This window comes from Pongo abelii, chromosome X, assembly GCF_028885655.2.
Source record: "Pongo abelii isolate AG06213 chromosome X, NHGRI_mPonAbe1-v2.0_pri, whole genome shotgun sequence".
Taxonomy (NCBI): Eukaryota; Metazoa; Chordata; class Mammalia; order Primates; family Hominidae; genus Pongo; species Pongo abelii.
Window position 1 is genome coordinate 109,695,141 of NC_072008.2, and position 27,277 is coordinate 109,722,417.

The following is a 27,277-nucleotide window of genomic DNA, read 5'->3' on the forward strand; positions in this document are numbered from 1 at the left end:
TTCATAGAAGAGCACTACTGTCACAGAAATGTCCAGTTGTAGGGGTGAATGGCCCTGAACTACCCACCCTCACCATGAGCACCCCTACTCCACGACGTGGCCAAGGATTACAGCAGACAACACCGAGCCCCACTTCCAACCTACTGTTAGGTTGTCATAGCGTCCTTAGGCCCCAATGGCTATAAAAAGCCTAGAGAGCCTATATACCGGTCATTCAGCTTGGACCTCTGTGTTCCAGATGTTCTAAGCTCACTGGGCAAAATGTGTCTGCTTATTGCAGAGGCTTCTGTTATTGTGAAAGAGTGAGTGTACTTTGGATGAAGGGAATGTGGACCCTCAGGACTAAAGCAGTGGGAGAGGCCTGGGAGGTGGGGCCTGGGGAGGCGAGGTCTGCTCTGAAGTCACCAAGCCCCTGATCTTAGAAGAGATGGTGGGCGCAGGCTCTGGAGGCTCAAGCGGAGGAGGGGAAGGAGGAGAGTCCGGAAACCCTCGGCCAATCAGAGAGGGCTAGGGCGGCGCCTGCTAGAAGGCTTAGCACTGCAGGGCTCTGGGCGGGAACGCTAACCTGGTGCGGAGCGTGCCTGGGTCTCAGCCCCGCGTACTGCCTTTCACGAGTCTTCAAGCCTTCAGGTGAGGACCTGCGGCCTCGCAGGAGCCAGAGGACCATGGGGACGGGAAGGCTTGGGGGTCGCGAGGCGGGGGATGCCGCGCCTTCGGGAGCCAGAGGGGCCGGGGTTGGGGCTGGCGCTTGGTGTCTGCGCCGCCGCCAGGCCCGGCGAGTCAGAGCCTTTGTCTTTCTGGGGCGCCGCCTTCTGCGCGCGATGCCAAGCCCTCCCGGGGGCCGGTCCCTGGAAAGAAGGCCCCGGGGAGTCGGTGGTTGGAGGGGTAGGGGACCCTTAAAGCGGCCAGTCCGCGGTAGCTGCAGGTCGGCGGCTTCGAGGATGAAGAGTTTGGGGGCCGCCAGGAATGGGCCTTGTGGGTCTGGGCCCTGGTTCCTTTCCCTCCCGTGGCCGTTAGACTGGGCGTCCAACAACGCTAATAGTTATTTGAAAAAGTATGCAAACTGCTCCTAACAGACTGGCCTATGCGCCCGGCCCTGCTATTATTTATTTGTTAGTTCCAATTTCCCAGCTCCGAGCTTGGCGTCGGATCGCTTGGCAGAGGAGGGTCTTAGGGTAACCTCGACGGAATGGAGGCATGTTCGACACTTCTGACTGCTTGGGGGCCTCTCCATTCTACGCCAGGGACTAGACGAAGCCCAGGGTGGGGCCGGGCTTGCTCATGAAAGCTCCACCTGGGATATCCTATTGTCTCTTCTGAACAAACTCGGGACTTTCACAGGGCACCAGGCATTTCGTCAGGTCCACAGCTACGCACCTCTGAGCCTCATCTCCTCCCTCTCTGCAGAGAAAACATGTGAAAGAAGACCCACTTCTATTTGGTTTATTCCGTTCTGCCGAAGTCCTGGGTCTGATCCTAGTTAGCTGTCCCTTCTTACAACGTTTACAAACCAGTGCCACAGGGAGCTATTACGAGGCGTGTATTGTAGTGCCTTAATGTACTGTCGTCTTTGGAGATTTAAAATAGAAATTAGTCCAACTTATCTCACTCTTTTTTTGTGTGCTGCTCCCCATCTCCCAAGAAAAATGGCAAAACCAAAAGTAAATAGAAAGTGAAGATGCTCAAATGGTGCTATGTTCTGTTACAAAACAATTACCTGGTTAAAGCCAGTCTTTATTTTTTCTTCTATCCCTGTCTGGTCTTGTGCTTCTATCACCTCCATTTTATCCTTGCTGTGATTTTAAGAGTCAGCTCTGTGTTTCTAGAGCATCTTGGTTTCTGGTGCGTTATGATCCAATGGCATTTACTGCCTATCAGAAACGGCAAATGATGTGGAGTTGAAATTATTCTAACAAAAATATAACTTTTCTAATATCTGTTGCTGTTTTTCTGTTGAAAATGAGCAGGTAGAATATACATTGATAGGAAATGTGAAAATTTTTGCTTGTGACCCCTTAGTCCGAAGATAGTTCTGCCAGGTAAGTTTTCTTAAAAATGTTTTTTTCTGTCCTGGCGCGGTGGCTCACGCCTGTAATCCCAGCACTTTGGGAGGCCGAGGCGGGCAGATCACTTGAGGCCAGGAGTTCCAGACCAGCCTGGCCAACACGGTAAGACCCCCGTCTCTACTGAAAATACAAAAATTAGCCGGGCATAGTGGCGTGTGCCTGTAATCTCAGCTTCTCGAGATGCTGAGGCAGAGGAATTGTTTGAACCCGGGAGGCGGAGGTTGCAGTGAGCCGGGATCGCGCCACTGCACTCCAGCCTGGGCGACAGAGCAAGACGCTGTCTCAAAAAAAAAAAAAAAAGTTTTTTCTTTTCAGGCTTTCTTCTAGTCAAGATGAGTGATAAACCAGACTTGTCGGAAGTGGAGAAGTTTGACAGGTCAAAACTGAAGAAAACTAATACTGAAGAAAAAAATACTCTTCCCTCAAAGGAAAGTAAGTCATGTGGGGTTCTATTGGAAACAAACAATAGAGAAAGTTAATAGGTTCACTAAATAAACCTATCTTCTAGTAAATTTTTTACACAAAGTAAGCAATAATTAGAGTACCATGGTATTGAATGCAACAGTTAAAACTATCAAATAGTTTTCTTCAGGTTCTCACATGATGGGCCCAGTAGTGATGGGGGAATAAAAAACTAGTTTCTTGTTGGAAAATTATTAAAAACCACATTAAAACCAATCTCGGAATATTGGATGTAGCACTAAAAAACACTTAGTTTTTGTCTACTTTTGGGTATTTGGCATTTTTCTACATTTAAAAATTTGAGTCCATAATATTATCCCTAATGAACCCTGTAGATTCTGCAGTTTTGGCCTTCTATATCTGATGACAAGATAAAGTGAGAACAAATTTAGATCTTAGTATGCTTAAAGCTCTCAGATTCAAGGGATTGGTTCTGCCCTCTGGAGTTATAGCCTGCTGGAGAAACTCTAAGCATATTCACAAAAGCCAAGGGGCACCTTTTGTTATGTCAGTTTTATTTGAGAGTTGCAATATTAGTTAAAATTATCTGAAAGTGTATAATTTTCTAACTGTATAGTGACAGATAAATCTGAAGAAAGTACTTCACTTACTCCTCAGTCTTGAATAATCTGAAAAAATGACAACAGCATTTGGAAAAACAAACCCTACAGTTGATGTAGTTTCTAATTGGTAGTTCAGGTACTTAATGTGTGCACACATGCACGCACACACCTCACTCTGAGTTTTGGGTTTAATGCCTTGGCATTCTAAATTTAAAGCATGTATGGCATTCTAAATTTAAAGCATGTATGGCAGCCTTCAATGACTTACAAAGAGCTCTTTTGGAAGAAGCTGAACTTAGTCTTAGGAAAATACTTTTGTAATTTTTTGTTTCTTTTCCCCCAGCTATCCAGCAGGAGAAAGAGTGTGTTCAAACATCATAAAATGGGGATCTCCTCCAAAGAGCAGATTTCAGCATTGCCTGACAGTCTTGGTTTTAGGCTTGTTTTTTTTGTAAACCTCTGTGTTTGTAGAGATTTCAGACATCTTCTGATTTCTTCTCACCTATATTCCCTGGTTAAGAGGTCAGGGGTAGTGAATGTTTCCTTAAGTTCCTTTTTAAAGTTCCCATTGGTATGTAAATTCCAAATGGCAGATGCTGTCAATAACCTTGCCATGGATGACTTTTGTGTACATAGTCTTTGCACCTCATACCGGATAAGCCAATTTTAACTTTCTACAATGGGTGCCTCAATTGTTTCATAATCTTCATGAAGTTGCATCCTTTGGCAGCTTCTTACAGTTTATTTTCACTTCCAATGTAGCAATAAAATAATAAATATAATCGTTATTGTCTGACTCTTGTGGTTCATTCTGGTGGTATTCTAAGGAATGAAAAGTACACAAAGGTACCTTTTCACCCAAACAAAATTGTTGAAGGAAAACTTTTAGCAGATTAGTCCTGGGGGGAAATACTAAATTCTGTCCAGGTCCAGTGGGTCCTGACTTGGGGATGGTAGGTGCTTTTTCTTTAGAGTTGGAATCACAGAGTTAGAGAACCTTGGGAGAGAAGGTCATGTGGACTAACCTCCTTATCTCAGAATGAGGAAATGAAAACACAGGGTCTGAAGTAATCTGCTCAATTTGAATAAGGGTTGGAATTCAAGCTGGGCTCTCTTGCCTTCTGAAAGTCTTTTTCCGCTTAATGGGAGTTAACATCCAAGATTGAAGTTGGATGGAGAAAGGGGCAGGAGGCACTTGCTACCAAACACCATATTAAGCACATCACATCTTCTAATGACCTGTAGCACTGAACTTCTGGTACGGTTTTTCTACTGAACAGAATTTGCTGTTTTATGAACTAAACATTTCTGGTGTTCATGGTGAGCATAAATGTTATGGACTGAATTTTGTCACCTGTGACCTCCTGATTAATATGTTGAAGCCCTAATCCCTAGCGTGATTGTGTCTGGAGATAGGTTGTTTCAGAAGTAATTTACGTTATGAAGTGATAACAGCCAGGGCCTAATCTAATAGGATTGTGGCCTTATAAGGAGAGAGAGACCAGTCTCCAACATGCGAGGACACAGCAAGAAGGTGCCTGTCTACAAGCCAGGAAGAGAGCCCTCACCAGAATCTGACCCTGCTGGACGTCGACTTGAGATTTCTTGAATCTAGAACTGTGAGCAAGTAAATTTATGTTGTTTAAGTCATTCAGTCCACAGTATTTCGTTACAGCAGCCCAGGCTAATACAGTAAGGAATATGTATAATTGCACGCATTTTAATTCCTGCCTTTAAACAATACTTTTATCTCTTTTTAAAAATTATTATTCTATTTTTATGAGACAGGGTCTTGCTCTGTTGCCCAGGCTGGAGTGCAGTGGTACAATCATAGCTCACTGCAGCCTTGACCTCCTGTGCTCAAGCAATCCTCCCACCTCAGCCTCCCTAGCACCTGGGACTACAGGCACGTGCCACCACAGCCAGCTAATGTTTTTGATTATTAGTAGAGATGAGGTCTCGCTATGTTGCCCAGGCTGGTCTTGAACTCTTGGGCTCAAGCAATCTGCCTGCCTCAGCCTCCCAAAGTGCTGGGATTACAGGCATGAGCCACCATGCTCAGCCTACTTTAATCATGTGTATAAAAACAAATAACCTATAATCCCACCAATTAGAAGTATTAGCCATCCAGACTTGTGATCTATCAATGTACATATTTCTTACAAAGACGGATTATACCATTCATACCTATTTTTAACCTCAAGTATTATCTTACCTCCTCCTTTCTCTTTCTTTTCTTTTCTTTTCCTTTTCTTTTTCCTTTCCCCTTTCCCCTTTCCCCTTTCCCCTTTCCCCTTTCCCCTTTCCCCTTTCCCCTTTCCCCTTTCCCCTTTCCCCTTTCCTTTCCTTTCCTTTCCTTTTCCTTTCCTTTCCTTTCCTTTTCCTTTTCCTTTTCCTTTCCTTTTCCTTTTCCTTTTCCTTTTCCTTTTCCTTTTCCTTTCCTGAGATGGAGTCTCGTTCTGTTGCCCAGGCTGGAGTGCAGTGTTGCAATATTGGCTTACCACAATCTCTGCTTCCTGGGTTCAAGCGATTCTCTTGCCTCAGCCTCCCGAGTAGCTGGGACTACAGGTGTGTGCCACCATGCCTGGCTAATTTTTGTATTTTTAGTAGAGATGGAGTTTCACTATGCTGGCTGGGCTGGTCTCGAACTCCTGAGCTTGCGATCTGCCCTCCTCAGCCTCCCGAAGTGCTGGGATTACAGGCGTGAGCCACCATGCCCTGCCTTACCTCACCCTTTCTAAGGGCTCACATTCTTAAATAATCAGTGGGATTACATGAAGTGGAAGCTGTTTTCTCTGCTGTAGCTTAAAGTTTCAAAAGCAAAACAGTAGGTAGGTTAACTTCGATCAAGTGCCAATGAGGTGACACAGTCACAGGGCTTAGTGTAGCCAGAGGATTTGCGCCTTGGAAGTAACCATGTTAGTCACCAATACCTTATCTCCTGCCTGAGGCAATTGTCCAGTAAAGTCACTCAGCTCCTTGCAGTGATATGCTGCTTACATTGTGCCCAAACGTGCCTCCCTGTAGCTTCTATTCAATAGTCCTGGGATTGTGTGCTGGAGACCTAGAGACGGTAGTTAATCCATCCTCCAGAATTTGAAGTCAGCTGTTGTGTCCTGTCCCTCTACCTCCAAGTCTTCTGCAACTGACACTTCTCAGATCCTTCAGACCCAAATTACACAGATGGGAAACCATCCTGGTTGCAGATATGCTCAGATTTGCTCATTACCGGGTCTGTGAATCCTGATTCAATCATCCAACACAGTTGCTCCCCTTTCTGTGTTGTCATTTGCAAATTTGATAAAGATGCTATTCGTCTATGATAGATTCAGCAACCTCTTCATTTGTACATTAATGCAGCTCAAAGGAAAGCATGAATGTTGTCAGGTGACCTAGGGTTGAACAATAACTCCTAGTTAGTTGCATCTGGTAGCCATCCTTTTCATTAAAGTCTTGATTTGTACCCTGGGTAGTGTAAGTGTTAAACTGAGTGGGAGCAGATGAGAAGTGCATGGCGGGAGGTGAAAGACATGTAATTACTAAGTGAATACTCATACAGAAATGAGATGGGAAAAACTGCAGTTGCTCATCTGCAGCAGTTTTGCCCCACGTTTCTCAAGTATTTAATGTTGGGATACTCTTCTATTCACTAGGTTTACTTGTTTTTTGGATCAGGGGTATATTTTTTTTTTCCAAATAAGCGAAGACTGAGATTTATGTCCCCGAATCCATCTATTATCGGCAAAACTGTCAGTACCAGGGCTTTGTTATAGCAGTTGCATTTATAGGGAAAGGAAAAGGCTGGAGTTAAATGATTTTCTTCTTTTATGCATTAACATCCTTTGAAAATCACTGGTCAGTGGCTTTACGCTTTTATTCTGTCAGTGTACATAGGCAGAGATGACCTTAATTACTAAGAACAGAAAATGAAATGTCAGAAAGAAAAAATATACTGAAAGTTAAAAGAGAAAAATCAGCCAAGTAAAATTTCATGCCTAATTCATCTCTGCAAGGGATAAAAAAAGTCTCATTTAGTATTATGGCTTAAAATTCCCATGAAACTCTGCAGGCCAGTGAGTTTTATAAACACTCCTAGAATTTAACCAATGCATGTTCATACCTAATGAGAATGGCTTGCCTTTGGAGTCTTTTTAATTTTTTTTTCTTAAATTTACTTTAAGTTCTGGGATACATGTGCTGAACATGCAGGTGTGTTATACAGGTATTCATGTGCTATGGTGGTTTGCTGCACATATCAACCCATCATCTAGGTTTTAAGCTCTTCATGCATTCAGTATTTATTTTAATGCTCTCCCTCCCCTTTGCCCCTAACCCCTGACAGGCCCAGGTGGGTGATGTTCCCCTCCCTGTGTCCATGTGTTCTCATTGTTCAGTTCCAACTTATGAATGAGAACATGTGGCATTTGGTTTTTTGTTCCTGTGTTAGTTTGCTGAGGATAATGGTTTTCTGCTTCATCCATGTCCCTGCAAAGGACATGAACTCATTCTTTTTATATGGCTGCATAGTATTCCATGGTATATATGTGGTACATTATCTTTATCCAGTCTATCATTGATGAGCATTTGCATTGGGTCCAAGTCTTTGCTATTGCAAATAATGCTGCAATAAACATACGTATGCATGTGTCTTTACAATAGAATGATTTATAATCCTTTAGGTATATATCCACTAATGGGATTGCTGGGTCAAATGGTATTTCTGGTTCTATATCGTTGAGGAATTGCCACACTGTCTTCCACAATGGTCGAATTAATTTACACTCCAACCAACAGTGTAAATATGTTCCTATTTCTCTGCATCCTTGCCAGCATCTGTTGTTTCCAGACTTTTTAATGATCACCATTCTAACAGGCGTGAGATGGTATCACACTGTGGTTTTGATTTGCATTTCTCTAATGAGCAGTCATGATGAGCTTTTTTTTTTTCATGTTTGTTGGCCACATAAATGTCTTCTTTTGAGAAGTGTCTGTTCATATCCTTCACCCACTTTTTGATTTTGTATTTTTTTCTTGTAAATTTGTTTAAGTTTCTTGTAGATTCTGGATATTAGCCCTTTGTCAGATGGAAAGATTGCAAAAATTTTCTCCCATTCTGTAGGTTGCCTGTTCACCCTGATGATATTTTTTTTTCTGGGCAGAAGCTTAAATGTGTAGAAATATGTTTGATTCTTGCCTTGGTAATATTCTACCTGTTTGATCTTGGGCAAGTGACAATCTTTTGTGGTTCAGTTTCTTCATCCACAAAAATGGAGAAAATAACAGTACTTCACAGAGATCTTGTGAAAGGCAATTAAAGTGTTCCCTGTAAAGCACTTAGAACAATGCCTGGAATAGTCGCCACTCAGTCAGTGGTGACTCTTTTTATTACTATAGCAATGCCTGGTATAATTGACACCAACCAACATAAGTGTCGGCTATATGGGTGGTAATGAAAGGGAGTGCAATTAACTGGCAACGTCAGAAGTAGGGTAAATTAATTCAATCTTCTGGTTAATAGGTGCCATGTGGAATCTACTAATGTTCTAGGGATTGTTATTTTCAGTAATAATAATTGTAATTAAGTCCTCAACTTTACCATTGAACTGAATATGTTGTTGTCCCCAGTCATATCAAATGGTGAAGAAACATCTCTAAAGAGCCAGGAAAAACTATTGACATAACTGTGTGGTCACTAATTAAAGACAAAGGTATTGATTAATGGAATCACGAAAATGTCTGATATATAACTGGATACTTTATGTGTGGAAACAACACTCAGATCTCTGCAGCAAAGTTTTGGTGCAGAAAGCTTGTATTAGGGATTTCCAGAGTAATAAAACCAATAGGCTATCTATCTATCTATCTATCTATCTATCTATCTATCTATCTATCTATCTATTCATCTATCTAGATAGATAGGTTTATTTTAAGAAATTGATTCATGCGATTATGGAGGCTGGCAAGTCCAAAATCTGCAGGATGGGCTGGCAGCCTGGAGTCCCAGGTAAAAGCTGAGATTACAGTTTAAGTCTAAAGACCATGAGGCTGAAGACCCACAGGAGAGCTGATGTTGCAGTTCAAGTGTGAAGGCTGTCTGCTGCAGAATTTACTCTTGCTTGGGGGAAGTCAGTCTATTTGTTCTATTCAGGCCGTTATGGAGGGCAGTCTGTTGTACTCAGGTCCATTGATTTAAATGTTAATCCCAAAAACACCTTCACAGAAACATTCAGAATAAAATTTGACCACATATCTGGATACTGTAACCCAACCAAGTCGGGTTACCGAAATCTCTATCCTTGTTTATTTGGGAAAAAATCTCCCCCTGGTTGGAAAGACGAGACAAGACATAAAATTGGCCATCACAGGGCTAAATGTGGGTTATCAAGTAATGACTGTATAATCCTAACCTGAAAACATTTCTCACTCCCTGATTCCCAGCCTTTCTCTTACCAATTTGCAACAGAGTAAACATATGCTCCTCAACTTACAATGGAGTTCAGTCCAGTTAAACCTATCGTAAAGTCAAATAATTTTAAGTCGAACCATCCTAAGTTGGAGTCCGTCTGTATTGGACACAGTTATGCAACATGGAATGGCTATACATATGTTTTAGACAGCTACTGAAACACAGAATTGAGCACGGGAATGGTTACATTTCCTAACTGCTGCTTGAAAAAACTCCTGTGGTTTCAGGAGAAAATCAGGTTCCTTGTATACCTTTGCATGAAGCCTAACTTGATGCTTTTGCTTTTATACCTCTGAATTGATCACATTGCCCTCAAGGAAAAATCAAGCTATGAAAAGACTTACTCTAAAGGTGAGGCTCACCTCATCCTGTCTACCTAAGGTATCCATGCCTTGAAGGTGCCATCACTACAACATGAGATAGGATGGCAGAGGACAATGTTCAAGTGCTTGGGTCCTGGACTCCGACTGACCTGGATTTGAATCCCTACTCTTCCACTTATCAGCCGTGTGATCACTGGACACGTTACTTAGTTACTCTGTGTTTTGTCTGCAAAAAATTGAGGCTAAAATATCTACACCACAAAGGGCTATTAGGAGGAGTAAAGGTGATAAGCAAACCATGGAGGAAACACAATCTGACATTCTCATGGGTTTAACACTGGGACTCAGACAGCTTTGTAGAGAAAGAATTTTTTTTTAAAGTGCAGTACAGGAAAGGGGACTGTATCCAAGAGGTCCAGAAGGGTCCTGTGGACTAGCCACAGAATTCAGCAACGGTCTCATAGGTTGTCAGGGGCCAGTCTCTTATCTAATGTAGGTTTATTCATTTATCTGTTCATTTAACAAAGATCTGAGAGCTACTACACTCACAACTTCCTGCATGATCTAGTTACCCTGGGAAGTACAGAATCGTAAATTTGGACATATTTCGGAGTGAAAGGGATGCTGTTAAGAATTACTAAGGGACAACAGGCGAACTCAGGACATATGGTCACTATGCTAGGGAAAATGTCTGGGATAAGGAAAAAGAGTAAATAGTCACCCTTTAAAGCTTTTTCTGTGCCCCCACTCACATCCACACTCATTCCCCCCTATTCCAGAGTGACAGTCTATGATGAAAGAAGAAGAGTATTATATTCGGTCAAGAATTAGGACCAATCATATTTTGGAGAAGGCATTGTACTGAAGTAAGTGTTTTTATCATCTCATATTACCATAGTGGGTTAATTTTGCCAGACACATGTGGTTGAAAGTGAAAAAGCCCCACAACAATCAAATTGAAAAAAAAAAAAAAAAAGGAAGAGTCATCCTACTTTTCTTTTTCTTTTTTCTTTTTTCTTTCTTTCTTTTTTTTTTTTTTTAGAAGGAGTCTCGCTCTGTCGCCAGGCTGGAGTGCAGCGACACGATTTCGGCTCACTGCAAACTTCGCTTCCTGAGTTCAAGCAATTCTCCTGCCTCAGCCTCCCGAGTAGCTGGGACCTCAGGCACGTCACCAAGCCAGGCTAAATTTGGTATTTTTAGTAAAGATGGGGTTTCACCATGTTGGCCAGGATGGTCTCGATCTCTTGACCTCCTGATCCGCCCGCCTCGGCCTCCCAAAGTGCTGGGATTACAGGTGTGAGCCACCACGCCTGGCCCCTAGTTTTCTTAATTGGTCACTGTCATTTTCTTAAACTTGTGAACAAATGAGAACCTAAAAGAGCCAATCTTTCAAAATGGATCCCAGTGCCTAACTGAGCTTAAATTTAAAATAGAGCCAAGCTGCCCCGTGCTGACTAGAGCTCACACGTGTACTACGAATTCCCCAAAAAACCACATCTAACTTTGGAACTTTCAGAGCTCACCTGAAGCATCCAACCAGAGCTCACCTGTCGCTGCCAATAAGGGCTCAGCTGTATTGACCAACCAGAGATCAACTGAGTCAACAGAACTAAGTTTGAATCAGATCAACAGAACTGTTTGAATTGTTTATTTGCATAAATGGACTGTACTGGGAACCTCGATAGGAACTTTCTTTATAAAAGCCGTATCCTCTCTTTGTTCTCTGGAACTGCACCTTTGTTTTACACTGAAGTCTGCACCTCCCTGGTTTGCAAACTGTACACAGGAATAGCCTCTTTCCTCCAAATTCCTTTACAAAGAATTTTTCTTCACAGTATGATGCAAGAGGTAGAAGACATGCTTACAGCTGTGGATTCATATCCTGAAATCACCACAATTACAATAAAACGAAAAATCAAACAAAGAAATAAAAAGTAGACAAAAACCTCAAACTAATTTTCTCTTCAATTTACAAGGCTGAACAGCTAGGAGGAGACTTATTGATTCAGGACAGTTCACCTGCTCACATTTTGAGCCAATGGCTGAGGCCCAGGACTGGAGATACTTCATTAGTTGAGCCAGTGGAGAGTGGGGTTTGGATGCTCTCATTGGATACTTCTATCATAAGTGATGCATACTCATAGGGGGTTAAGCTTTGCATTAAAAAAGATTGTAGACTGGGAAATAATATAATTAGACAAATGTGAATGACTTAGAGCAGTTACTTCAGTTTCTAGGAAGCTTGAAAAGGGTTCATTGATTTATTTGACTCAGCTATTTCTGCATTGTGGGTTTTTGTCATGTGTTTAAATGAATTCTATAACAGAGATAATGTTGAAAAAAGATTGTATGAGGTCTGCTTGTTCCATTAGTAATGTTTGTCCCAGTTCGATCCTTCTGAATTTTTATTTACAGCAGTAAACTGTTGCCCTGTGTGTGTGTGTGTGTGTGTGTGTGTGTGTGTGTAATGTGATTTAATTACTAGTATTTCAGGTATGAGTTTTGTAACCACATTTATAAATGAACCACTCATATATATACATATACATATACATATATACATATACATATACATTTATATACATATACATATATATACATATATACATATACATATATACATATACATATATACATATACATATATACATATACGTATATACATATACATATATACATATACATATATATACATATACATATATATATTTAGTATGCTTCCTTCAATGGGTATCAGCATCATATTATATTTTCTTGAAATAAGTTTTGTCGGCTGGGCGCAGTAGCTCATGCCTGTAATCCCAGCTCCTTGGGAGGCCGAGGCAGGAGGATCGCTTGAGTCCAGGAGTTCTACACCAGTCTGGGAAACATGAAGAAACCACATCTCTACAAAAAAAAAAAATATGTATATATATATATATATGAAAATTAGCCAGGCGTGGTGGTGCGTGCTTCTAGTCCCAGCTACTCAGGAAGCTGAGGCAGGAAAATCACTTGAACCTGGGAGGCAGAGGTTGCAGTGAGCTGAGATCGTACCACTGCACTCCAGCCTGGGTGACAGAGCGAGACTCTGTCTCAAAAAAAGAAAAAGTTTTCTCTCTTTAAACCTGGAACCATCTTACTAGCAATAAATGACCTGATCTTAAAAGTCTGACAGGAAACAGCATTGGAATTTGGGATGGTACCTTCTTGGTGATGGCACCTTCTTGGTGATGGCTATTTCTTTAATTCTTCTTAATCGCTAAATCCTTGATTGGTTCAGTTTCTGGGATTTATGTTTTACATTCATATATTTAATAAATGTTTCTGAATGTATTATCATAGATTCTTGAAGGGTACTTTTTAACTTCAAAATATTTCCAATTTCATGGATTCCATTTTTCTCCATAAGGAGGTTTCTTAGAGAATTGGGGTAACATTTTTTCACCCAACATCACTTATTCACCAACACTAACATTCAGAGTATTTTGGGGATCAAAATACTGTTAAGAAAACAATTTTAAATTTCGTGCATGTTTAAGGATTTGTAATGTTTTTACAAGCATCTTAATTTCTGTTTGTGTTGTCTGCTTGGAGACTGTGGTTTGGCCATCGTTCCTTATCCACATTCCCTAAAGGTGTTGATCATAACTGAGGACAGGAGCTGAACAGCCAGGTCCCTTTATGCCCAGGACCCTTCGGCAGCCATGTCAGGGTGTTCCTGCTCAAGCCAGGGTGGCTTAGCCCTTGATAACAGTAGATTCTGAGATGGGTGAGAAGTGGTCCACATGTGGCCACTGTCATTCCTCTGGCATAATGGACTTGGGCTCAGGAGGTCAAGCCCTCTTCAAGGAGCATGAGCTGAAATTGCTAAACTTTGGGAGTTTTTCGTGACACCCTTCAAAGTGCTCACGGTGTGGCATGGATCAGCTGGGGAGGGTTGATGTGGTTTTGCCCTGTGGGGTATCTATCTGTGTACTTTTGTCTGAGGGAGGCAACTGGGGCCACTTAGGCCGGCAGATGCCCACTGTGATTGGTTGACATGATACCAAACAACAGGATCATCCAATCACCTTCAATGCAGGGAGGATGGCTGACAGGCTCCCTGGGTGACACTTCTTCCAATCAGATGTCAAGTTGGACTGTGACGTAGAGCCATGTGGCCATACCAAATTCCCCCCACCCTTCCCCTGTCCACAACCGTCATTGTCTGTTCTTGCCATCCAGTGGCCACTGCCTCCGCCATGGCTGAGGCTTCCTCTAAGACAACCTCTGAGGAAGACCAGAGCATCCAGGAGCCCAAAGAGGCCAACTCCACGACGGCCCAGAAGCAGAAGAAGTGAGGGCCTCGAGGCTCCTGTAGGCGCCATGCCAACAGCGGGGGAGACATCTTCGGGGACAGCTTCGCCACCTATTTCCCCCAGCTGCTGAAGCAGGTTCACCAGGCCTTCAGCCTTTCCCAGGAGGCAGTGAGTGTCATGGATTCTATGGTTCGTGACATACTGGATCGCATCACCACCGAGGCTGGTCACCTGGCCCACTACTCCAAGTGCGTGACCATCACCTCCCGGGACATTCGGATGGCCGTGTGCCTGCTGCTGCCCGGGAAGATGGGCAAGCTCGCTGAGTCTCAGGACACGAATGCCACCCTCAGGTACACCAAAAGCAAGTGAGCTATCTCAGGAGCACCTGAGCACCCGGGAAACCCAAAGGCTCTGTTCAGAACCACCACACGTGACCCTAAAGACCAGTGGCCTGCCAAGGAGGGGACCCCACCGGAGGTTGGGGTGGGTGGCACAGTTCTGGCTTGGGGAGCATGTGGCGTGTGTCCTCCTGCAGTTTTTCAAGCATTTTTCCCACAGTGCAAAACATTGTCAACTCCAATATATCCGTAGTGCAATATGCTCCAAGGAAAAGTAGGGGGTGTTTCCGTGATCGTGTTTCATTTCCTCAGTTTCCTAAATGGCCGTTTTTATGAGTTATCTTTCTAGGTTATCTTTGTGGTGATATTATCAATGTGCTGATGTTTACCTTTTTCACTCTCATTCTCCTACGACTGGATGGTGGAATTTTCCAGAACTTCATTATGTGCGATATGGCAACAGAGAAAGTGAATACGCTGATATAAGAAGCAAGGTAACCCTGCTAAAAGTGTTCAGCGTCTTCCTCCTCATGAATCCATGTAAATAAGCAAACGAGGCCCAGTTACAGTGTACATATAGCTAAATAAATTTTCAAGAATCCATTCGTTTTCCAGCTTCCCTGACTCTGAGATCACTATTGCAATTCATTCTCTTTTTGCACTGACAATCATTTCATTTCTTTTTGAACAGAAACCTTCCTTACTTCCAGGTGTGTGTCAGTAGGATTACAGAGTGTCCACGGAAACAGCTCATGCCCTAGCGTACAGTGGTGCAGCCAATGAGTGTCCTGAAGTCTATGAGCAACACTCATTGTCCCAATGTGGGACGAGTGACCCAAGCTGAACCCACAACAGCCTTCCTGTGATATTCCACCTGGTGGTTAAAGGCATGGCGATGTGATTCTTTACCTGATGTTTTTGTTTGCAGTGTTTGTAATCATGGTCTTTTAGGGATATGAATCCAAAGCTAAGATTAATATATGTTCCTTGACCCTAACATCAAGTTATACAGAGCATTGTCAGCCATTAGAAGAAGTCACATAACGCTTATTTCCTCAAAAGATTGGCATATTAATATTCATGTTAATATTAATATGGGCTACCTTTCATTGTGCTCTCTTCTGGGTCCCAAGTCTTGGTATTTTTAGCATTTTTTTTTCTATAAGTGTATTGCTGAATTTCAGAGCAGGTGCTGACTTTCCCATTGCTTTCCTTTTCAATTGATTTCCAGTCGCCCGAGTATGTGGACAAGAGAACATACTCTGGGATTGCAACCCACGGGAATTTATTATGTTGTGCCTTGAAGCTCAATATGTGGCCATTTTTGTTAAAAGTTTCCCGTAAATTTTGAAACATCTCATAAACAACCCTTCTCCTTCATATGTAGAAACCAGTAAAGGATGGCACTCTCAGTCAAACCACGAAGCAAAAGCTGGATAAATGACAAAAATCAAAATTTTCTTGAGCCCGCCAGAAGTGGGAAAGAACCACCCCAGAGGGACCCAACACATAGCCACATAGATTATTCCACCATTTAAAGAGGACCCCTTGGTCAAGAGGGAAACGGGGTCAGGGCAGGATAGTAGCCAGAGCTTCCCTGAGTAGTGCAGATGGGAAGAGGGGAAGGTCACCTCCAGAGCTCCACTTGGGATCCATAGGGAAATGATATAAAACCAAGAAGTCCACTCATTGGGATTTGTTACTTTCTGTTTTTCCAGAATATTAGAAAAATATTATGAAAATAGTTGAAGAGAAATGTTATGAAAATAGTTGAAGCTGTGCTTACTGCTCAAGGAGACCAAGAAAAACTCCCACAAAATCAGCTGCAAGCAAATCCCTCTGGATGGTGCCACCAAATGTTCCTACAAGTCCGGAACAACACTTGCCAAACCAAAGACACTTGGCAGAACCCTGTTCTTTTCTAGAGACAGAGCTGTGTACCTGTTCCAAAACACCACATCTCACTCAGTGACTTATTTCTCATTATGCTAATTGTTTTGCTGTAAAGTGCCAATGTTTCTGTGAATTAAGACATACGAATAAATTTCTGAAGTTACCCTTGCATACGTGTGTAATTAGACAAGTCCTTTTGAGAAACCAAACCCATTGGGATATTTTACCCTGGAATATGTGTTTTCCCTTTGTAAATTCAGAAATCAAAGAGGAGGATTAGTAAAACAGGGTTAACAATGAAATCTGATTTGTTAGTGGGGAGTGAAGAATGAGGTGGCAAGGGGACTGATGTCGGTGAATTATAGGAAGAAAGAGGAAGGGGGTGGATTGATGCGAAGATCGGAAGAGGAAGCTCGCACATTTGATATAGCATTTCAGTGGGTGATTGAGCAGAAGGGGAACGTAGTGAGCAATCATGATGTCATGTTGCGACTTATAGGAAACACAAACTAAGGGAAAGAGCTTTACTACCTAAACAACAAATAAAAAGTATCAATGTAGGGAAAATAGCATGAGTGGGATAAACATAGTCCAGTCAAACATTTTATCAGCTTTCCCTGTAAGCTGGAGTCCATTTGAAAACATAAGCAAGGACCCGAACATGGCACACAGAAAACTACATCAAAAAGTTTAAGGAGCAATACCTATTCTAGGCTCCCTCGTAATGAAATCTCACTTGTTTAGATTTATCTGATTCTGCTCCTCTTCAGGATAGAATCTTTTGTTTTTGAAAATCTTCATGACTGGCCTCTACATGTCATGGGGATCACGGAATGCTGTCCGATGGCACAGCACAAGCTCCACTCGGATCCATGTCACCCAGTGAGGCAACTGCAGCCGAGGGGCCACAGCCTAAAGTGTGATCAGGTCTCCCGGTCTGAACTAGGAAGAGTCAGTTGTCCAGTGATGTTCAATGGGAGTTGAAGGGGAAACCTGTGATTAGAGCGGTGTACTTCTTTGGTTCCTCAATGGGTTGTATGATTTTAATGCTGTTGATGGAGGTGTATTCCATTAGTTTTCGAGGGCCTCTGCAAAAACATTCCAGGGACTGGCTAACTTAAACACTATTTATTTTTAATCTCACAGTTCTGGATACCAATCGTCACCTTTTGGTAAGGAGACCAATCCTGTTGGGTAGGGTCAAACCTCATAACTTCACCTTAAACAGATGGCCTGTGTAGAGACTCTCTCCAAATAAGGTCACATTCTAAAACACTAGGGGCCAGGACTTCTACCTGTGAATTTTAGGGAGACACAACTCCATACATACTAGCACATATTCTGCATCCATTCCGCGGCACAAATTAACGTCCACACATAGAAAATATATTCATTTCATCACAACATCCCCAAAGTCTTAACTCACTCCAAAATCAGTTCTCCAGTATCTCATGTGATAATCGTCTATGTCTGGAATGGGTGAGTCTCCACGTATGACTCATGCTGAGGTGGGAATTCTCTCCACCACTGCACCTGTGAAGCTAGACAAGTTATCTGTTTCTGAAAGACGGTGTGGGACTGGTACCAGATAGGGCTTATCATACCAAAAGCAGGAAATCTGAAAAACTACTGGAGTTTGTGGAGCTTAAGCACCTTTGAAACCTAGTGGGGGCAAATTCCATTAGATTCTAAGGATGGAAAAGATTCTACTTGGCCTCAATGCTCTGTCTGTCAGGCCCAATGGGGTAACAGCTTTACACCCAAAGCCCTGGGCAGCGGGGTGGGGGATCTCCCCCCAGCCTGGGCTGCTGCTGCCTATCCCTCTGAAACCGAGGAAGTGGGACAAATGCTGGGAACTTGGGAGGTGACCTCTGTTTCTGGGACGAAGAGACAGATGGCCCAGTCCCCTAGTAACGTGCCCCTGGTTCTTGGGGGCAGTGACGGCCATGCCAACCTCTGACCCAACTTTCAAGTCCTTCTTCACTGTCTCGAAAATGAAGAAATGGTCACAGCTGGGTACCTCAGTCAGTCCCTTTCTTGCCGGCACAGTCCAGGAACTCTAACAGCCTCCTTGCATTTCGTCCCATCTTTTTCTGGTTCAGTCCATTCTGGCAACATTTTTTTGGTATAAAATTCTCAAAAAATTGTTGGCTTCCGATGGAATTCGCATGAGTCCAGGCCATCAGACAAGAAGTTGTCTAAAGATCTTTCTTGAATACCCATATCTCCCTTATCTCAATTCCTAACTTCTGCAGAGATGGTTGATTGGATCAGTGTGCCACATGCCTCTCCTCTTAGGCTAATGGTTTTCCGGGCGCACCCTTGCTCCTGTTTCCAGAGCAAGGTATCTGCATACTTTGAGTACCTTCTGAACCATCCAGTGTTGCCTTCCTTTTCCTTAGTACTTCCTTGGCTAATTTCTCTCTCTTCTCTCCCATTTAATATACAGATCTAGGAGAAACCAGATTAAATCCTAAATACTTTTCTCAGTTTGCCAGTGTAGTGACCAAGGTTCCCCCTGGTCCTCTTAAGTTTCGCTGAAAACTGAAGTCACAAAAGGCAGATCCATAGGACACAAGGCATACCAACTTATACAACGAGTATCCCCGGGAGCCTTTAGTGTTAATAGCCAAAGACACATGGGAAATTATCTATTTTTATGCCTTGGCTCAAAGGAGTACAGACAGCTGTGTAGAAATATGATGGGACAAAAAGGCTATGATCTAATGCCAATAGACTGAGTGGGGGAAACCCGACAAGGCCTGTGTATCTAGACTCTGCTTGGCCTATCTGAGCACACAGTCCTTCCTCCCGGATACGGGGCAGGACCCTCTCTGGAATAGGGATCTTGTGACTTCCTTTCAAACAAGATAGGTTAGATCATTTTTTCATAGACAGTTTTTACATGAAAATGTGGAAAATGTTGCAATACATTTCTAGGTTTTGTGACTATCTTTAGAAAAAAGAGCTTCTGGTTTCTTGGACCCACCTTCGGGAAGAGGGATTCTGGTCTTTATGTTTAGTCCCCGGAGTAGAACGGGACTGACAGACAGGAGGACCAAAAATGTCAGAGAAAATCTTTTTCATCTGAGACTACTTCTGAAGCCCTCATTTTGGGGTGTTGTGCCCTGAGCTCCAACAATAGAAATCAGCTACATGTGCACGTTCATCACTTCCAATTTCTACTTTCCTCAAAGACACTAAGAACACAATACAGCCCAAGCCTTTGCCACTGTAAAACTAGGAAGGCCTTTCCTCATGCTTCCAATAACCTCTTCCTAGTCTCCATCTGAAAATACACCAGAAGCACTTTTAATACACATAGTTCTAGCAACATTTCGGTGATCATGATATATGTATTCTCTAAGTCAGAGATCCTTTCTCTACAGCAAAGAATTCTTTCTTAGCCCTCGTTTCGATGTCATTTGGTGTTCATATTTTCCCTCTGCCATTTGCTAAAGTCACTCTAGGCTTCTTGTGTCATGCATGTCAAAACACTTCCAGCCTGTATGCATTACTTACTTCCAAGGCCTCTTCCAACCTTTCAGATGTTCCTTATCGCATCACCCCACTGCTTGGCAACAGAACCTCTAGTAGTTTGCTAGAGTCATTCTGACAAAGTACCACAAACCTGGTGGGATAAGCAGCAGAAATTTATTGTTCACGGTTTGGCAGGCTGGAAGTCCAAATCAAAGCGTCAGCTGGGTTGGTTACTTCTGAGTAGTAAGAGGGAAGGATCTCTTCCGGGGATCTTTCCTTGGCTTGTAGGTGGCCCAGTTCTCCCCATGCCACTTCACATTTTCTTCCCTGGACGCATGTCTCTGTGTCTGAATTTCCCCTTTCGGTATGCAAAATGCATACTAGTCATTTTGGATAGAGCGCACCCTAATGAACGTAATTTAACTTGAGTACCCCAGTAAAGGTCCTACCTTCAAGTAGGAGAGAGATGAGGGGTCAGGAGTCTAATAGTTACATTGGAAATAGAGGGATCTTAGCTTGCACACTCCTTATGGGAATCTAATGAACGATGATCTGTCACTGTCCCCATCACCCCCATATGGGAACATCTAGTTGCAGGAAAACAAGCTCAGGGCTCCCACTGATTCTACGTTATGGTGAGTTGTAATATTATTTCATTACACATTACAATATGATAATAATAATAGAAATAAAGTGCACAATAAGTGTAATGCACTTCAGTCATCCCAAAACCATCCCCTCCATGACGTTCTGTGGAAAAATTGTCTTCCCTGAAACCGGTTATTGGTGCCAGAAAGGTTGGGGACCGCTGGTCTAGCTATCTCATGCTGGCAAACTGCAATCCCACGAATCATTTCTTATCTTAGCCTATGTCTGGGAATAGGGGCAATCTTTGGAATTACTTCTTCTCTGAAGAGGGTATGGCATCCAGTCGCTATTGAACTTCAGTACACTATTGAGAATTCTAATTGTCAATGGCCAATAGATTGATCCTCTAAATTAACCTGCTAAATTATGTTAAAAGGATTTTAGAGATTTGTCATTCTAACCGATTGATAAAAATGTTAAATATATAAAAAGACACATCATGGTGTGGCAGCTAGCCTTAAAACTTGGCTTGACAAAAGTGAAGAGCAAAAATCAGACCAAAACAAAGATAACCTCCTGTGTCTGCTCAAACTGCCCCATGTGGGAATAAAAACAAAGGCCGCTCCACCTTGTGCCCTTCGAGTTCAAATTCTGCACTTTCGCCTCAACGCCATGGGTTGCACTGCTAGTCAGGAAACCCGCCCTTCTTGGTTGGATATTGGTGTGAATTTTGGGGAGTATCTATTTCTTATTGACCCTTTTCCCTTCCTTGGATTGCTTTTGATTTCCCGTCTTCCTTCACCTGTGATGGGGGCACATGAGGCCCTTTGGCCTTCTTGTGGAGATAGCTGAGAATCTAAGATCCTAGAAAATTTGGTAGGACAAATATGTGGGTTGTATCCTGTGAAAGGCTAGCAAAACTTTCTTTTCTCTTTGAGCTGTCTGGGGTTTGGGGCAATTCTGGACCTTGTGAAATCTACTTTCCGCCCCTTTGAAGACACCTCATGCATCCTTTGTTGTGTCATAATCTTGGTGAAACTTACTGGAAAGATATCTTTACTTTACAGAAAACAAAACAAACAAGAAAAGGTCAAAACCCAGAAATATCAGCTGCTTGTCTTCTGCTGCTGCTTGTGGCCCATAGTGGCGTCGGCCGCTTTCGGCTCCTTTGGGCTCAGGCCTTTGTCCGAAGTCGTCTCAGAGTAAGGCTTAACCATCTCAGAGGCAACTGCCAGTGGATGTGAGGAACAGACAATGATGGTTGACCACAGGTGGGAGGGCCTTTTATAGTCACCACATGGTTACGTCATGGGCCACCAACTCCACATCTGACTGAATGAAGTGCCATGCAGGGAGCCTATCAGCCATCCTCCCAGCCTCAGAGGCAACTCGATGGTCCTGTTGCTTGGCAATCACAGTGGGTGTCTGTCGACATGCTCCCCGCCTCTCACCTGCCACGGAGCACGTGCTCAACCCTGCCCACTCTCAACTAGGGCAAGCTGTGCGTTCCACGCATTCTTCCACTCCTGTTCTGCGACCACTCCAGTTCCAAAAAAGCTCGGTTGTACTACGAATCCTCTCTAAATCATACTCCTCATCTGTTTATTCCTTATTTCTTCCTCCAGGAGCCCACTTTCTCTTGAGAAAGCTGCAGATTCTCGTTCAGCATGGTGCATCAGGGTTCCCAAAGACCTGATGCGTGAGGCTTCTTTGCCTTTTCGTAGGTAGGATGAGCACATAATTTCTTGTTGAATAAATGTGGGGGCAGCTTTCAGAATAAATGCAGCACTACGAATCATCGGGCTGGGACAACAGGTAAAATCAGGACGCGTGGCCACCCTTCTAGGGCAAAGATCTGGGGATAGAATAAGGACATCCCTTGGGGTTTGAAACACTAAGGTTCTTGGGTAATGAGACCAATTTACTTTTAATAGCATTTTTTTTTTTTTGTCTTCTCTTTGAAGTTCTGGTGACTTTATTTCCTGGAGACAACTAGTGTGGCTAGGCTACATTAACATGGGAAAATGACACAACATCGTGAGATCATCTGTTTGGGTCTTAGGACTCATGTGAGCTAGTGGGACCGGACTCGACTGCAAGAGTGATTGAGGGCACGGGTTTGGGAGTCAGAGGAGATCTGGGCTCAGACCTCAGCTGTGCCTCTTACTGGCTGTATTGCCTTGAACAAGTGGCTTGACTTCTCTGAATCTCAGTTTCCTCCTCTGTGGAATACAGGTCTACAAGGTGGTTGTCAAGATCCAGGGTGATGGTGCAGATGGAGTGCCAGATACATCGTCTGCAACCAATGAATGTCAGCTGTACGTGGTTCCAATACCGAGATTCGTGTCCTCGGGCAATCACAGGTGGTGGGGGTGGGATCCAGTGCCAGACAGCTGAATGAACACGCTCTCCTGGCTACCTGGGCCCCATCTGTTTGCTTCAAGCTGACAGTGAGATAAGGGAGGATGACTTTTCCCTCCTGAGCCACATGTTAGTGAAGCGGTGGAGATAATGCTGCTCTGAGTCCTGACGGGAAGTTGCTGGGGAGCAACTTTACAGTGCTCCTGGCTTGGGGCACTACCCACTCGGGGCTTTGTGGCAAGCTATTCCACCTCACAGCCAAGGAACCTGGCTTCCCATACCACCTCCTTGCCCCCGCCCACCGTCTCACTATCTGAATCCTATTCACTTTTCAGGTCTTGGCTCAAATCCTGCCTCCCCTATGAAGATGTGCTGACCCTCCCAGCCTAGAGCCACTACTCCCTCCTTGAATCGCAGGATCTCCAACTGTGACATGGGTGTACTGTTTGCCACATCCCCACAGACGGATTGTGATGAGGAAGGAAAGAGAGAGTCCATGTAGTGTGCTAGGTGCGGTGTCTGGTGCAGGCCTGTGGTGAGTTCCCTGCCTCTTCCTCTTCCTCCCCTCTGAACCCCCAGCATGCAGGCATGGCGGCCTTGATCACATGTTGCCTTCTCTTGATAGTCATCGGGGATCATTCCTGTGCTAGTTGTCCTCTCAGTTGCAATGTCACAGACCATGGGACCACATCTCATCCTTCCTCACCTTCCAGCATCCAGCACTACAATAAACACCATCGTAACCATTTTTCATTGGGCATCTTAGGGTACCATGTGGCAGGCACTCGGCTATGTAGGTAATGCACATAAGTGTAGTCCTCACTCATTCCCCTCCTAGCTCTCTTCCAGGATGTGCAGGCATTGATTCTCCTTTGAGTTATATCAGACAGATTGGGTCAACCGCTACCAAGGTCGCATCATGAGTAAGTGGCCCTGACAGGCATCAAGTACTATGCTAGATTAAGTTTCTAATGAATGCCAGCGAAAGGGTGGTTGGCAGGAGGAGCAGATGTAGAGCCCAGAATACGAGTGCCTGCCCCGTGCTTTTACCTGGCAGAGGCAGGCCTACTTGAGAGAAAGCTGTACGCAATAAAGACATAGGATTCAGCAGGTCCTCGAGCTTAGGAAAGGGGATATAGTCGCTCCAGGACAGGGGGAGAAATGGAGAGGGGATGAGTCAAGCTAAACCTCAAGGCAACTGTCCCAGGGAATTCCACAGTGGCTCCAGGATCCCCCAAAATAGTAGCTGATGACCCACCCACAGGCCATCCTCGAGATGAACTGTAGAACAAGCCCGGGTCAAGCAAGCCTCCTTGGAAGACATTTGTTAGCCTAGAAGATGTTGAATCCCTTGGGAGTCCACGGTGGGCATTTCGCTCCCACAGATCCGTGGGTGAAAATCAGGCCACAAGATCACCCATGTGACCTATGATGCAATGAGGAGACAGGCTCCACTGTACTTAAGTGTCTCTTGCAAGTAGAAGCCAGAGGAGCCGCACTCAGTGCTATTTATTCACCCGATGCCTAAGGTCATTGGCGAAGGTCCCAGACACCTTGTACTGGCATGCCTGGTGCCTTGGAGGGGCTGGCTGGAGGGCTGAGCTCAGCTGGGCCTCTGCACCTCTCCAAGGCCCCTCAGAGCATATCACTGTGGTGTCTCCAGCAGGAGAGGCGGGCTTCTTATGTGGCAGCTCAGAGCGCTCAGATAGCCAGGCAGAGGCCACCCTAATCCTCTGAAAGGTTACCTCTGGGACAGGCTAACGTCCCCCATTCTCCATGTGTCAAAGCCATCACAGGCTTGTCGGGAGCCCAGAGGGAGGGGCAAACAGATGCGACCAATGGGCCAATGGGAACAGCATTCAGGAATGAGCAGCCTTTCTGAGATGCGACCTATTCAGCACACAATTCTTGAGATGCTGCTGGGTGGTACACATGGAGCATGTGCATAAAAGAAGAGGTGCTTTACTCTCTGGGTCAAAGCGGTAGGCTCTCGAATGGTTTTACGTTGGACCTATCACTGTAGGGTGACCTCTCCCACTTAGTGGATCCTCCTTCTCCATGCCGCAGTGATTGCCCTTAAGTGGCATGGGGTTTCTAACCATTATAGATGCTCTTTCTCCCTTCTGGGGCCCTGGCCGTACATAAACAGACACACAGAACAACAGTAGGGAGAATATGGGGAGTCAGTACTTGTTAATAGTAGCTTGACTAGAACCTGGTCTCAATATCTGATCCTCCAGATTAGGGGCCCCCGAGTGTTCTGAATTCCCTCATCAACCTTCTCTTTCAGGGCTCCTCTAGAATGTGGCACGCCAATGACAATCCATCCCTCTCTATGGATCCTATGACAGCACACACCTCAGCGTCCTAGAGAGGACAGGTGTCAGGCCACCGGAGGAATTTAGGGAGTGACTACAGGAGCGACCTTATCCCACACTGTTTGAACAAGCACTGTGAGCCAATGGCCATGGACTGAGCCAGTGGAAAGTGGGGCTTGGACTCCTCTGATTGGACGCTTCCATCATCCCAACAATGCGTTAGTTCCAAGTCATGAAGGTGGGTATTTCCAGAAATAAAACAATATAACCTGGAAAAGAACAGACAGAATCAGATACATTAGAAGTAGTTGGAGTAATAATTTCAGTTTCTAAGGAGCTTGGAGAGGTATTGATTCTTAAACTTTATGATGTACTTATGTCATCAAAAACAAATAAATTTTGTGGATGGGTGATGCTAAGATATTTATTTATTCTTTTTATATATTATATATATATGTTACATATATGTGTTTTACGTTATATATCTATTTTTATTTTTTTTTAGTTTTTTCTTATGATTGGGTCTCACTTTGTCACCCGGGCTGCAGTGCAATGATGCCATCTCGGCTTAGTATAGCCTGGACAATCTGGGTTCAAGCGATTCTCCTATCTCAGCCCCATAAGAAGCTGAGACTGCAGGCATGTGTCACTGCGCCTGGCTAATGTGTGTGTGTGTGTGTGTGTGTGTGTGTGTGTGTGTGTATTTTTGTATTTTTGGTAGAGACGGGTTTCTCTATGTTGCCCTGGCTGATCTCAAATTCCTGAACTCAATTGATTCACCCGCCTTGGACTCCTGAAGTGGTAGGATTACAGGCACTGCGCTGGGCCCTAGATATTTAAATGACTTCCATAATATGGGTCCTGTTGTAAGAAACAACCTGGTTGGTTACGTTTGTCATATTAATACATCTGTTTTCTAGGTTGACGGTTATACTTTGTTACAGAAGCAGTAAAGCCACTTCCTTTTAGGTTGTCCTTTCCGTAAACCTCACCATCAGATCACGAAGGCTCCCTAGGCGTCCTTTTTCCTCCTGCACCCACTGAAGTGAACAATCAGATGTCCTCACCTCCCCTTGGATCTTCAGCATCAAACCTCATTTCTCCCATCTCCTTCCTAAATTTCATTAGTGTCAGTCAGCTTTCAGCTTCTGGGCTTCAAGTCTACAGCCCGCTTCTGATGCATTTTTGAATGTCGTATGGACACACACTGGCATTTTGAAGCAGTAGCAATGAGCATGATAGAAATTAAGTGATTTGTAGAGAAATTATATATTTTTTTCCTCTGATGCGTAGAGTTCTGTTTTGGAAAGTGTGCACATGCCCACAGAGATCCTTTGGTTTCCAATAGTTTAAGACAAACTCAAGGCACCGCCCAGAGGGATTGGCTTGCAGTTGAATTGTGGTAGTTTCTCCTAGTCTGCTTAGGAAAAAGATGTTTTTCCAAGTCTTTTCATGATGTTCGTTTACTTCTCTAGAATAAAAATAAGTAATGAATTTTCTGAGGTGGCTCTTTATCCTAAATTTTCACCCTCACGATCCAAAGAAGAGTCCTGAAGGTATCATTTCCCACCAGAATTCTTGTGATTTAGGCCTTGAAAATACAGACATTTATTCCCACTTCTCAATCCAGCATTGTGCCCTTCTTGCCTGGGCTACTCAGGGATGCTTCCCCTAGTATCCTCCCTTACCCCCATTCATTTACTTGAGGTCACAGTGGTCTACCAAAGTTAAAGAAACTTTGTGTTTTGTCTCTCCTGGAGGGTTGTAAGCTCCTTCTGATGGGCTACAGAAAAGCGTTCATTTTTGGACACTATCCAACGTTGGTCACATGGTTTCGCTGAAAGTGATGACTCTTATAGGTTTGTACCTGCTACTGAATGGTGGAGTTTACAAGTTATCATAAAAATGCAAATGGAACACAACAAAATTAGCCAAATCTAGGACTTTAAAGCAAATAGTCATACATTTCTGAGGATTGAAATCACAGAGTATCTTCTCTCCCTTTTGAGCTGGAAAAGGACAAATATATATATATATATGTATATGCATATATATTATATATACAATACAATTACTCAACATTCAAGTAGACTTTAAAAAACATGGGTAAGGATCACCTTATTTCCCTTCATCAGT

The 27,277-nt window shown here is 43.7% G+C and overlaps 2 protein-coding genes across 3 annotated transcripts; both read left to right on the forward strand.

Annotated features, from left to right (window-relative positions):
• The first annotated feature begins 426 nt into the window (after positions 1-426).
• Positions 427-3,887, forward strand: LOC100435638 (thymosin beta-15A). Of its 2 annotated transcripts, XM_009235117.4 has the most exons (4): positions 520-630; positions 2,102-2,168; positions 2,382-2,498; positions 3,435-3,887. In XM_009235117.4, the coding sequence occupies exons 3-4, from the start codon at positions 2,399-2,401 to the stop codon at positions 3,470-3,472; spliced, it is 138 nt and encodes a 45-aa protein (XP_009233392.3). In that variant the 5' UTR covers positions 520-630; positions 2,102-2,168; positions 2,382-2,398; the 3' UTR covers positions 3,473-3,887. The 2 variants fall into 2 exon arrangements, with proteins under 2 accessions (XP_002831984.1, XP_009233392.3); XM_002831938.5 differs by lacking the exon at positions 2,102-2,168 and having other exon boundaries at positions 427-630.
• An 8,679-nt stretch (positions 3,888-12,566) lies between these two features.
• LOC100436002 (histone H2B type F-M) lies at positions 12,567-16,557 on the forward strand. The gene is given in 3 exon segments (XM_009235118.4): positions 12,567-14,513; positions 14,937-14,995; positions 15,193-16,557. Coding segments are annotated over 2 exon segments (534 nt in total). The 5' UTR covers positions 12,567-14,016; the 3' UTR covers positions 14,974-14,995; positions 15,193-16,557.
• Positions 16,558-27,277: the final 10,720 nt, after the last annotated feature.

Excerpts from the sequence above, each read along its gene's own strand:
- LOC100435638 (XM_002831938.5), top strand. The coding sequence starts at position 2,399 with ATGAGTGATAAACCAGACTTGTCGGAAGTGGAGAAGTTTGACAGGTCA. Across the intron at positions 2,499-3,434 it reads TACTCTTCCCTCAAAGGAAA|CTATCCAGCAGGAGAAAGAG; the intron begins GTAAGTCATGTG and ends CTTTTCCCCCAG.